At 51.3% G+C, this 12,035-nt stretch overlaps 6 protein-coding genes across 6 annotated transcripts; 4 read left to right on the top strand and 2 right to left on the bottom strand.

Annotated features, from left to right (window-relative positions):
• Positions 1-612: 612 nt before the first annotated feature.
• N7496_001013 (uncharacterized protein) lies at positions 613-1,305 on the bottom strand (the record flags this gene model as incomplete). Its single annotated transcript, XM_056693944.1, has 2 exons — positions 613-785; positions 849-1,305. The coding sequence occupies 2 exons, from the start codon at positions 1,303-1,305 to the stop codon at positions 613-615; spliced, it is 630 nt and encodes a 209-aa protein (XP_056560673.1).
• Positions 1,306-1,491: 186 nt separating this feature from the next.
• On the top strand, positions 1,492-2,017 carry N7496_001012 (uncharacterized protein; the record flags this gene model as incomplete). The annotated part of the gene is made up of 2 exons (XM_056693943.1): positions 1,492-1,494; positions 1,556-2,017. 2 exons carry the CDS (start codon positions 1,492-1,494, stop codon positions 2,015-2,017), a joined length of 465 nt encoding a protein of 154 aa, XP_056560672.1.
• An 854-nt stretch (positions 2,018-2,871) lies between these two features.
• On the top strand, positions 2,872-5,968 carry N7496_001011 (kinesin family protein; the record flags this gene model as incomplete). Its single annotated transcript, XM_056693942.1, has 2 exons — positions 2,872-3,071; positions 3,133-5,968. The coding sequence occupies 2 exons, from the start codon at positions 2,872-2,874 to the stop codon at positions 5,966-5,968; spliced, it is 3,036 nt and encodes a 1,011-aa protein (XP_056560671.1).
• Positions 5,969-6,638: 670 nt separating this feature from the next.
• N7496_001010 (peptide-methionine-S-sulfoxide reductase) lies at positions 6,639-7,447 on the top strand (the record flags this gene model as incomplete). The annotated part of the gene is made up of 3 exons (XM_056693941.1): positions 6,639-6,921; positions 7,015-7,333; positions 7,414-7,447. The coding sequence occupies 3 exons, from the start codon at positions 6,639-6,641 to the stop codon at positions 7,445-7,447; spliced, it is 636 nt and encodes a 211-aa protein (XP_056560670.1).
• Positions 7,448-8,073: 626 nt separating this feature from the next.
• N7496_001009 (uncharacterized protein) lies at positions 8,074-9,642 on the top strand (the record flags this gene model as incomplete). The annotated part of the gene is made up of 1 exon (XM_056693940.1): positions 8,074-9,642. The coding sequence occupies one exon, from the start codon at positions 8,074-8,076 to the stop codon at positions 9,640-9,642; it is 1,569 nt and encodes a 522-aa protein (XP_056560669.1).
• Positions 9,643-9,800: 158 nt separating this feature from the next.
• N7496_001008 (uncharacterized protein) lies at positions 9,801-11,623 on the bottom strand (the record flags this gene model as incomplete). The annotated part of the gene is made up of 2 exons (XM_056693939.1): positions 9,801-11,111; positions 11,162-11,623. 2 exons carry the CDS (start codon positions 11,621-11,623, stop codon positions 9,801-9,803), a joined length of 1,773 nt encoding a protein of 590 aa, XP_056560668.1.
• Positions 11,624-12,035: the final 412 nt, after the last annotated feature.

The following is a 12,035-nucleotide window of genomic DNA, read 5'->3' as shown; positions in this document are numbered from 1 at the left end:
CATCACGTGCCCGAAGAGACTACAATAGGTCGCGCGGTCAGCCTGAGAAGCCATGGCCAATTGAAGGATGGCCAGATGGTGTGGTATTGTGGTGGAAAGGAGCGAGTAGAGGCTTTCATATATAATGGTACAGCGGGGTATCAAAAATGCGGATATAACATCAAATAGTACAGTGTGCAGCCTGAGGTGTATGAACTGGCGCCCACATCACATCTCCCAGAACAGGAGCCAGAAACAGAGAGATCAAGAGCTTTATCGGCTACTTTCCGGAGCTCCTATGTCCAATTCGTTCATCCGTGCCATCCGGCGGCGCCAATTGACCAGCAGACCTCAGGTGAAACTTGGTTGGGGATGTCATGGCCCAGTTCGGCAGTCTGGGCCCTCGGGGGGAACCCCGAAAGTGGACATGTGTACACCGCTCATGCGATAGATATCTGCTTGCTCTGGATTGTAGGCCGCTACAATTCAACTCGATTCCGAGGAATGGTGGGATACCTCCAAATGTGGCAGACTCTTGAGGCCATTAAGGCCCTCGGACTCATAATTGACTAGGCTGACCAGTCACAGCCCGAATGGAGGAAGCAAATGAATGCAAGCATGAACGAGTTCATATCAGATCGAGCCCTCGTTGGCATGCTTGGATCGTCGATTTCCCGTGATGAAACCGATATAGGCCGGGCGATTGCCCTTCATGGTTTCCAAGGTGTCTTGCAACAGCCCGTAGACTAAGCTCATCTTCAAGCCAAGCTTGGCAGTTCGCGCAGCTGTGTAGACATCGTGGCGGGCTGGTGAGAAGAGGATCATATTAGTTATTTAGTCCAGAAACGGAGGATCGGGACAGGCCTTACCTAGCAGACTGTAGATTCCCGAGCAGGACAATCCGGCCGTGACGGTTGACAAAAAGTCCCGCTCGTCATGTCGAGCATAGTCCACCGTCTCTTCAAAGAAGCAGAATGCAAGTGCACCAGCTCCTAGCTTCGATCCCATCTTAAACCCATCCTTCACTCCGCCCACCACTGAGATGTAGTTCTTGGTCTTGTGGTATTGGAACCATCCGGACGAAGTCGTTGGGAACCGATGGGCATTTTCGGCGCGGAACACGAGGCCAGCTTTCTTGCTTCCGTGATAGTATCCCAGGGCCATTCCAGTTGTGAATGCGGACATGAAAGCGTAGGGTATGCGTCGGTCGACATCGATGCCGAGCCGAGGAGGAGTATCCGATTCGAAGAGCTTGTGCCAATAGAGAAGCTTCAACAGGAGCGAAGACTCCCTGGCGGAGTCATTCTTTGATTGTTGGTTATCCATTCTGGAGGGATGTGTGCCAGAGTGGAAGCACTTTGAGCATCGGCCGGTGTCAATGGAGGTGAACGCCGCGCCAGAAAATCGGAGCGCGGCCTGGTCCCGCCCCGACTCTCCGCCTTGCTCACCTCTATCAGAGCGACCTTCGCCCTGACAAGCAACTTCACCAAGTCCTATCCACAACCCTGCAAAATGGTATGTGAAAACGTTTGAATTGTTTGGATTGCCTCCTTTCTTATTGACTTTTGGTGTTCAGCCCCCCAAACAAGCAAAGCCCGACTCGCGGGCAACGACCCTCCTCTTCAAGAAGCATAAGAGCACCGTCCTCCTCTCCCTCCAACCACATGAACCCCTCACGGCCGTTAAAGAGAAGCTACTCGAAGCTTTCCGATCGCGCAACATGACTGAAATAAACGGAGAGCCTGTTCCTTCTGACTCGGCACTCATCGAGTTTGGCGTACCCGTGGACCGAAGTGATCTTGAGAAAGGATGGAGACTCCTACCGACGGATGGAGAAGATGCAACGAAGACAACTGCGGGAAAGAGAGCCTCTTCCGGCACTTTGCTAGCTGCAGGTCTCGACAATGGCCATCTAGTTGCATTCCGTTTCCGCAGCCCGGGTGATGTTCAAGGAAGCGACGAGGTCGATGCAGATGTTGACTTGAACGATCCTGGCTGGGATGTGGTTATTCCCAGCTTCGAAGATGAGGAGGAATAACTTGCGTCGGCGTCGAACTTTACGAATGATGGATTGCATACTACTGAGAACGTTTGGGGATTGCGAGGGTCCCGGCGCATGTGGACAAGGGTGGCTTCTTGCTTCATGTCTTTCTCACGGAGTTTACTGGCGGTTATGAATTAAGCACGAACAACAAAAGGAAGGGAATGTCGACCTCTACAATCCATCCATCATACATTGTACAATACAATTGTATCGCAATCTTATGCAGTTGCTGAGAAAATTACCCGACATTAACGAGTTTTGATATCATACTAGCTTGCTCTCTGGGAGGCTACAAACTACTACTAATTAAGTGATACCCCAGACAACTAGATTGCCCTAGGGTCTCCCAGATGATATCATAAGGCAAGCTCCTTCTGTCATATCGTCCATAGCCGTCATTCGAATGATCATCTGAAAGAGTCCCCACAGCTGGCACACAGATGAGACACGGTGGTGCGTAGTATTATACTAGTGGGCGTGGCAGACAGGTGAAACATGCTTCAATGGCGTCAGATTGGTGGTGGAGGTGTGGCGGCTCAACAACTGCCACGGCCTCTCCAGGCTAATCGCCACTCTGTAACCGTTGCTCGGAGCAACCAGGAGTGGACAACACGCACCCCCATCAACAAATCAAATCACATTCAGGAGACTCTCGGAGAATACTGCATCCCGTACCCCATACACCTTTAGCTCCACACATTCTTCATCTTCCATCGTTACTTTCAACATATTCGACAAAGACGCCCATCAGCACCTGCCCTTGCCGACCGCAGGGTGTCGCCAACTGCCTCGACCACGGCCCCGCATTATCGAGACTTGGCGGGAATAAACACGCCCCGAATTCCATCATGGCCTCCTCCGAAGGCGCCTCTTCGATCACAGTCACGGTCCGCGTGAGGCCCTTTACTATCCGTGAGGCGGCCCAAATCTCTAGAACCGATGATGGTCCTCTGTTCCTCGGTGATGGGTCCCTGGCTGGCGTCCCAACCCCCAAGCTGAACCAGAAGGGAATTCGGTCCATTGTCAAGGTTATTGACGACCGGTGCCTGTGAGTACAAACAAGCTACATTGGATCATCATCAAGATCAAGATATACTAACTAGCTCCAGTGTGTTTGATCCTCCCGAGGACAACCCAGTCCAGAAGTTCTCCCGAAGCGTCGTCCCCAATGGCAAACGCGTCAAGGACCAAACATTCGCCTTCGATCGTATCTTCGACCAGAATGCCTCTCAGGGAGAGGTTTACGAATCCACCACTCGTGGTCTTCTCGATAGTGTCCTCGACGGTTACAACGCAACGGTTTTCGCCTACGGTGCCACAGGCTGCGGAAAGACACACACCATCACGGGAACAGCGCAACAACCAGGCATCATTTTCATGACAATGCAGGAGCTCTTCGAGAGGATTGACGAGAGATCGGGGGAGAAATCAACGGAGATCTCACTCTCTTACCTCGAGATCTATAACGAAACCATTCGCGACTTGCTTGTCCCAGGCAACCCCAAGGGCGGTCTCATGCTCCGAGAGGATGTCAACCAGTCTGTTTCGGTGGCAGGTCTGTCAAGTCACCATCCCCAGAATGTGGAACAGGTTATGGATATGATTGTTCGAGGTAATGAGTGCCGCACTATGTCACCAACCGAAGCCAATGCCACTTCGTCTCGATCGCACGCCGTCCTCCAAATCAACATCGCACAAAAGGATCGAAATGCCGGACAAAACGAACCTCACACCATGGCGACCCTCAGTATCATTGACTTGGCTGGAAGTGAGCGAGCTAGTGCTACCAAAAACCGTGGCGAAAGACTTTTTGAGGGTGCCAACATCAACAAGTCCTTGCTGGCCCTTGGAAGCTGCATCAATGCCCTCTGCGACCCCCGAAAGCGCAACCACATCCCCTACCGAAACTCTAAACTCACTCGACTTCTGAAGTTTGCCCTAGGCGGAAACTGCAAGACTGTCATGATCGTCTGTGTCAGTCCCTCGAGCCAACACTTTGACGAGACGCAGAACACTCTACGATATGCCAACCGAGCCAAGAACATCCAGACTAAGGTTACCAGGAACGTGTTTAATGTCAACCGCCACGTCAAGGACTTCCTGGTCAAGATCGATGAGCAGATGAACTTGATCAACGAGCTCAAGGCACAAGCAAAGGATTCGGAGAACGTCGCCTTTGCTAAATTCAAGAAGCAAACTGAAAAGAAGGACCTTGTTGTCCGCGAAGGTGTTGCTCGAATTCGCAGTGCCTATGAACACAGTCTTCCTGAACGACAGGAGAAGGCGAACAACATGCTCAAGCTAAGACAAATTAGCCGCCGCATCGGTATCCTTTCATCATGGATTGCTGCATTTGACAGTGTCTGCGAGTCGCATGAGAATCAAGAGGGCTTATCCAACCTCCATGCCGTCCGGAAAACCGCCCAAGGTATTCTTCTCGAGCTCGAGGGTAGTCGACACCATTACAACCAACGCTTGTCGAAGAATACATGGGATCGGGCCATGATCTCTGCAGTCGAGAACGCGACCAAGCAGCTGCAGGAGTTTGAGATCAGCGACGCCAGCGACTACGCAAACCTAGACAGAGAAGCCGAGCTTCTGCGCTCCAATGCCGAATGTGAGGCATTGTCTGCGGTGGTTGATCAGGACAAGGCTGGCGAGGCCGCAGCGGTGCAATTGCTGCTCCAAGCCCAGTTCGAAACGATGACCTCCATTGAGGAAATCATGCAACTCAATGCTACCGAAGCTATTCAGAAGGGGCGTCTCATTCTAATGAAGATGTTGGAAGGCTGCACCGACGCCGTTACCAACCTTGTCAAGCCCGACGGCAATCTGCCTACTGTCCCAAGCTTCAATCTGCAGAGTCCTGCCAAATCTGCCAGCCCACCAAAGCCGAGAAAGAGATTCAGCTTGGTCGGCATGCCGGCACCACGACTTTCGATTACTCCTTCCGTTCAGCTCGCCCCGGTGGCCCCTGCTTCCCCAACAAAGAGCTCCCCTCGCCGTCGCAAGGTTGCTGCTGGCCGTAAGACTGTCAGCTTTACACCCAAGAAGACGCAGGCCAAGGCTTCCAAGCGATCCGTCCGCTGGAAGGATGACGAGGAGGATGGTCCCCTCACCGAGTTCCAGAAGACTCCTCAGAAAGCTCCTGTCGAGTCCTCGGACGATACCAGCTCTGAGACAGAACCCTCTGAACCGCCTCTCCCCAGGGGTGTATCACCCATTCCACGAAACATTCCCCGAAAAGTCAGCCCAGCCTATTCAATCTCCCCTGTTCCAGGGCCGGCTGAACCAACCCTGAACGTTCAGAAGAACGGCAGCCGATTCAAGGCCGGGTTCCTGTCCAAGAAATCCGGCAGCTCTCCTCTCGGCCCACCTCCGTCTACTACCCTTCCTATCTCCGACAATGAGAAATCTCCCCTACGTGATATTGAGGGAAGCAGTTTCTTGAATCGTGCTTCGTCAGAGAAGCCGTCCCGGATTGCCGTCCGCTCTCCCAGTGGGAACTTCTCGAGCAGCCCGGTGTCCGATAGCAAGGACAACTGGAAGACTGACAAAGACGAGGCTATGAAGATCAATTCCGCAATGCGTCGCATCTCCAGCAGTCACGTTGGTAGCATCTCCGGTAGCAACTCGCTGCGGATCCATCGCCGTCGCAGCCCAAGCTCTGCAACATACAGCAGTTCTCCCAGCGATGGTACCATGTTCACCGCATCACAAGCCCGACGCATGGTCAAGAGCGAGCGCGAAGGCGAGGCGAAGCCTAATGTCCTCAGCCCCCACACTCTTCCGGTGATGAAGCACACTGGGCGGCGAACCACTCTGGGAGGTGAAATCCGACCTCGGCATGCTAGCCTGTCTAGCAGGGACGCACTGCGCCTCAGCACTATCGCGGCACCCACCGTTAACCACACACCCGATTTCACATCCAGTGGACTCCGGTGAATGACCATCTGATTTAATGTTACTATTGTGCTTTGTATGGACTATCGGAACTCGGCATCTGGCGTTGGCATTGGCGTACTAGATACCACCCTTTCTTTTTTTGTTCTCTTTTGTTTTGCCTTCCGGGGATTCTACGGTGTTTTTGTCTCCTTGATCATTTCTCTCTTGTCGTTGTCTACATTATTCGGGTCCAGGGACTTACTACGGTCTTGTGTCGATGTTTCATTTGTGTATCTTCTCTTTTCGCTCGACATATTCTTTTCTTGATTTGTACATTAATGACATTGATCTGGTTCATTCCAACGCATTGTTGTCTTTATAATTGTGTGCCTCTGTAAGCAGATATCGGCGATCGAGGGACTCTTCAGGGCTGAAGAACTACCTCAACCGTAGTTAGCGTTAGGGCTTGGCTTGGAGAATGCGGGGAGCTTCGATTTGTCAGAAACTTGGATGACGCCACTCTGCGAGGTCGACAGCTTCCAGATCGGGACTGACTATTCTCCTACTTTCTTCCACCATCTCCGGTCCAGAAAGCTCGCGATATTTCTTTGGAATTGCATTCTAATACTCGATCTCGCAATCCGCTCGTGCAGAAGAATCGATCGCGTCAGCGTATCCCGTTCTCCCCCACTTCAACGTCCCCACTCGAACCCAGAAATTATTCTGGCAGATGTCTTTTGCCGCGCCGATTGCCTCAACCCTCTTCTCTCGCCTCTTCCGTCCCTTCTCAACCAGCTCGCCAATCCTCTCCGTGACCCCTGAGTCGCAAGCGCGGAATATGTCCACCACCACTGAGAAGGCCACCGTCGCCGCGGGCTGCTTCTGGGGCGTCGAGCACCTGTTCCGCAAGCACTTTGGCAACGGCAAGGGTCTTCTCGATGCAAAGGTCGGTTACTGTGGTGGCCAGACCTCTTCGCCATCCTACCGCGCCGTGTGCAGCGGTGACACTGGCCGTAAGTGATATTCCGAAGCTTTCCGATCTTCGACGAGGAGCTCCCAAGCCACGCGCGAATACGTTGCTAACTTTCTCTTGTGTGGCCCCGCAGATGCCGAAGCTCTCCAGATCTCCTTTGATCCCTCCGTCGTGACGTACCGCCAGCTCCTCGAGTTCTTCTATCGTATGCACGATGCGACGACGATGAACCGTCAGGGCCCTGACGTCGGCACCCAGTACCGCAGCGCGATCTTCACGCACGGCGAGGAACAGCAGAAGGTTGCGGAGGAGGTTACGGATAAGGTCAGCAAGGAGTGGTTCAAGCAGCCTGTGTCGACCCAGGTCCTGCCTGCTGGTCAGTGGTGGGATGCCGAGGAGTACCACCAGCTGTACCTGAACAAGAACCCCGCTGGATACGAGTGCCCTGCTCAGTATGTGAACCTTGTTTGTCCTTGGAGGGCTCTTTCATTTTATCAAACCTCGAAGAACTAATAACTGTTCATTCCCTTAGTTTCGTGCGAACCTTCCCCCCTCTTTCGGAGTGACTCGGATCCAAAATCTGAGGGTAGGGGCTATTCCTTTAGGGAATAATTGAACACCATGACATATATAACATGGTATGTGAAATGACATATGTAGGCCCGGGGTGTGAAAAAAGGGGTCAATTTTCTTTCGTTATACATAATTACGTTCTCGAACCCAAATTTTATTGTGAAATGAGGCTCCTTCGTCTTAGGTCGGTAGCCTGAAACCTTGGTAGGCAGATGATACACGAAGAAGTGAACTAGAATTGGGGTGTGATGGTAAAATTAAGACCTGCCATACTCGACATTTTTGCCATAAGCCACCTCCTGCAGCCTCTCCCGAAGGAAACTGATCACGCTGAAATTTAGACTACTGTTGCTTGAATCCGGGGTTATACCTGGAGAGCCGCGCAGCGTCAACCTCCCACATCACATTCATCCTCTCATAACCTCCCCACTGACTCTGTGATTGCACCTCTGACAGACACCTCCATCTAATCGAAATATATCTCTGATTTTCAGCTTCATATTTGCTGACGACTTGCAATCCATGTCATACAAATGGGGCTAACTACTTGTGGTTAGCTTCCTATCGCACCTTCAACTAACCTACACCAACCCTCGACGTGTGACAGACAACCGCGAGTATGTCGCCTTCACGGGCAACGGTGTGGTTGGTACCCATCCTCATAGCCTGGCTGGGCTTGATTCTTATCCGTCGAGAAAATGACAATCCCGGCGAATTCATTCTGGCCAATAACAGAAGCTCTCTCCTCTTGACAAGCACTCCGCAGACGCTTCTAGACATCGATGACGCCCTTGTATCAGAATCCAATCCAGCACGAGAAGATGGCACCTTTGATTATGAACGCTGTGCAAGACTGCACAATTACCTCGTTGCGTATGGATGGATGGCGCATCACGAGCGAGAAGTGGACGACCTCCAAGAATTGCTGAGCCGGCCCTCCTTTTTTGAACTTGAGGGCTACGACTTGGGGGTTCCTATGCACCGTCTCAATCCAGAGATGGTTTCATTCCTGCAGTCTATCATTCTGCCAGGTGATCGTGAAGGATTATTTTACTGGGTGGACAGCATGGGCGTACTCCCTGCTGATCTTTACTTCTTTGATCAGGAGAACAAGCTGCGCAACCGCGAGCGCTTCGTCAACCTTCATGTCTCCTGGGTTGACCTTGGCTCTCATAATATCGGCCTCTTATTTGATCAGAAGCGGAATCGTGTAGCGATACCCCTCGTGATAGAGAATCTTGACAGCATTAGTCCCGTCAAGGACCATTTGGATATGTGGTTCCCACTCGAGACGATGCTGACCAACTGGATTCACATGCTTCGCATTGGCAAAGTGACTGCTAGTCCACCAGAAGAGGAGGAGTATCCACCTCGCGTTGCCCGGCTAGGGTCGTGGGTATGGCAACCTTATAGTCCTGCTCAAGTGGACAGCGCCGTGGATGCCATGAATCGACTCTCGGCTGCCATTGAAGCTAGGATGCCTTCCAAATCCCATCTGTCGGTCTCTCGAGAATCCCCTCTTTTGACCGATTCCGAGCTAGATGCAGCGTCCGTTCCGGAGAATTGTTTCATTCGCTCGGTTCTATCCAAAGTGAAAACTCCCCGCTTCAAATACATCGCACCGGGTCTGGAAGTACCGCACGATGCTGCGGCGTTTGCAGCACGTCAGAAGTTTACCGGTCTGACTCGCCACCCTGAATCACCCACGGTTATACCACCAGTGTTAATTTTCGCAAACCAAAAACGTACGATCAACTTCAATAAGGAGATAAGGTACTTATTCTTCGACCCTCACGACCCAATTCCATATGATGATCGTGATCTTATTCCCGTGGGACTATACTCCGAGTTTGCACGTCGAGGGGAGTCCGATCTTGCAGAGGAAGGATTCCGTCTGTTGCTGCCATTCGAATTCCGCGTGGAGCTTTGGGATGAAAACAGTGCTAAAAAGAGCGATGGAAGTTTGGTGCCTAGGGGTTCGGTGTCTGAGCTCTTCCAGCATGGCTATTTCCCATTTGGGGGTGAATGGCGGGCTCAGAGATTCGAGAGGTTGTTGGATCGGTGGCGGGAATTGGTGGAGAGTGGCGTTTGGAAAGTTGGGAAGAATGGTGTCAAGGGTGGTATTGACCGGTTTCAAGAAGCGGACTACGGTTATTGGAAGGATTATTGGATTCCCCCTGGATGGTGAAGTGGGTAATGGAAATAAACAGGGTACGATATACGCAGCGCAGAGTAATCATTCACCATTTTGCACCAGTACTCGAGGTTTTCTTTGAACACGAAGGTATTGAAATTATATAGTCTTAGCAGAGGGATGTGTATAAGTCTAAGTTTCGTCCTTCTAAATCATTCACGGATCACCAGGCCATAGAACGACACCGCGGAAGGGACAATCATTCCCAGCACGATGGCTTGGAACACACTAGTACCATTCCAACCAGCCATGTTGGCGAACATCCTTGCCAAAGTGCCGCCAACAATACCCATCCACACAACAAAGAATCCCAAATCATTCCAGCGTTTCCATGCCTGGCCTCTCTTAGATAGTTCACTAGTTGATCGCATAGACGTGCCCCATCCATCCTGGAACACTGTGATCAAGCTCCAAAGATGGATCATGGGAAGAGGAATATTGTAGAACAAAAGACCCGGTCCAATCCAGAGCCAATAGTTCGTTGGGCCTCTGTCAGGGTTTCGGAAGAAGTTGTAGAGCAATGTGTAAGCAATACGAATGCCGACGTCGTACCAGTTGAAATAAGCAAAGCAGCGACCAGTGATGAGATAGTAGAGGATGTAACCAAATCCAAGCAGGGGTCCGGCCTCTCGCTTGATGGCAGCCCAGAAGAAGAGCGGGTTGTTGAGGACGTAGATTTGAGGCTGTTGGAAGGACTCGATGTGACCAGCTCGGCTCCAGCGAACTTGTTGCATGATCCAGCGGCTCAGAGTTGTCGGTGTGTCAGTCGCAGTCAAAGTGTCAGACACATATGTGACGGTCCACCCGCGCATGAGTAGATTGGTAGTAAGATGGCGATCCTCGTTGACGACCATTCGATGTCCAAGCACGGTCTGTGTATACCAGGGATACAAGACGGCTGGGAGCGAGCAGACTCGGAATGCTGTACTGGGGCCTGATTGGCAGTCACTGGTTCCAGAAGCAGTTGAGGTTGACCGGGTCATATAAAGCTCAGACCAATAGACCACACTGCCGAGTTTGGTCGTGATAGTGTCATTTTCATTGTGCACAATCAAGCCTGAGCTACCACCACCAACATGAGGGTCACCAGCAATAGTTTCAATGGTACTCCGCAATGAGTCAGGCATGATGATGGTATCAGAGTCGGAGGACCACAGGTACTCAATACCGAGCATCTCGGAGATCACAATAGAGAAAATGAAAGCCGAAAACATGATTCCCTTCTTGTGCAGATGGGGCTGGAAGAGACACAGTCTTGTGATACCACCAGCCTCGCCAAGATCAAGGTCATGTTCAGAGAGAATCTCGCGTGCGAGCTGGCAGCAGTGGGCAATGGTAGCTTCCATATAGACCTGGGGAGCCTGGGTGTTACCATCGAGCTTGGAGAGCTTCTCGAAGGTCTTCATAGCAACTTCACCCAGCGGCTCATCAATATGAATAACGGCTGACTTTTCAGGAAAAACCTGGATATCACGTTAGGCAAGTTTTAACAGACCCGTTTGAAGCTACTTACTTCTTGGAAAACTCGAACCATCTCCTTGTCTGGAGTGTCATCACCATCAACGCCCACCAGGACGAAGCGGCATTCCGCCGCAGTTTTGTAGCTGTCTAGAGCGCGAGCAAAAAGCTCCGGGTCTTCACGGTATCCAACAATGGCAGCCATGCATTCTGTGGCCCTTTTCGTGCCCGTGAGCAGATAGCTAGCTTTCTCCAAATCTTGACCACCCTGCGATGGGGCGTTCAGCCGTCGCCGTCTGCGCTCATTTGCAAAGCGATTATATTCCGCCGAGAAGATCGTCAGCAAGATATCTAGTGTCAACGGGTGCCGTGTATAGCCGGTGATGAAAGAGTAAATAGGAATGACAATAATGCATCCCAAGAGATTAAGAAATTGGCGCAAGCGAGAGACATCGGGACCCCTTTGTTGGAACATGGAGAACCCAGTATACAGGTTTTTTTCATTGAATGAGTCCATTTTAATGGTACTCACTCAGGCGAATAGTAACGAGTGACGAATGAAAAATATGAACTATTAGGGATAATAACGAGGGACCTGGGGAAGAGATCTTCAGAAAGAGAATCAGATAAATAAGAACGAGTGTGAATAAGTTAATTTTTTTTGGAGGCGTCCAACAACCCGCTTTCCACTTTTTTTTCACAGTCCAAAAATAACACCGCATATTGAGGCTCCATGTGTCCATGACCTTGGAGCCTGATTCGAGTCATACTCAGCGTGCTAGTGCAAAACTTCGAATGACTGCTCGCACTCACTCAGGGGCATCCTCCGGTCATACACCGACCATGCCGACGTGTATTTGAGACCGTTCTCGTATAGGTTGGCGACAACGAATAGAAAGCCCGTTCTTCTGAGCCGCATACTCGGTAAT

This window comes from Penicillium cataractarum (assembly GCF_028827025.1).
Source record: "Penicillium cataractarum strain IBT 29864 chromosome Unknown utg000001l, whole genome shotgun sequence".
Taxonomy (NCBI): domain Eukaryota; kingdom Fungi; phylum Ascomycota; class Eurotiomycetes; order Eurotiales; family Aspergillaceae; genus Penicillium; species Penicillium cataractarum.
This window is presented reverse-complemented; position numbering and strand designations above follow the sequence as displayed.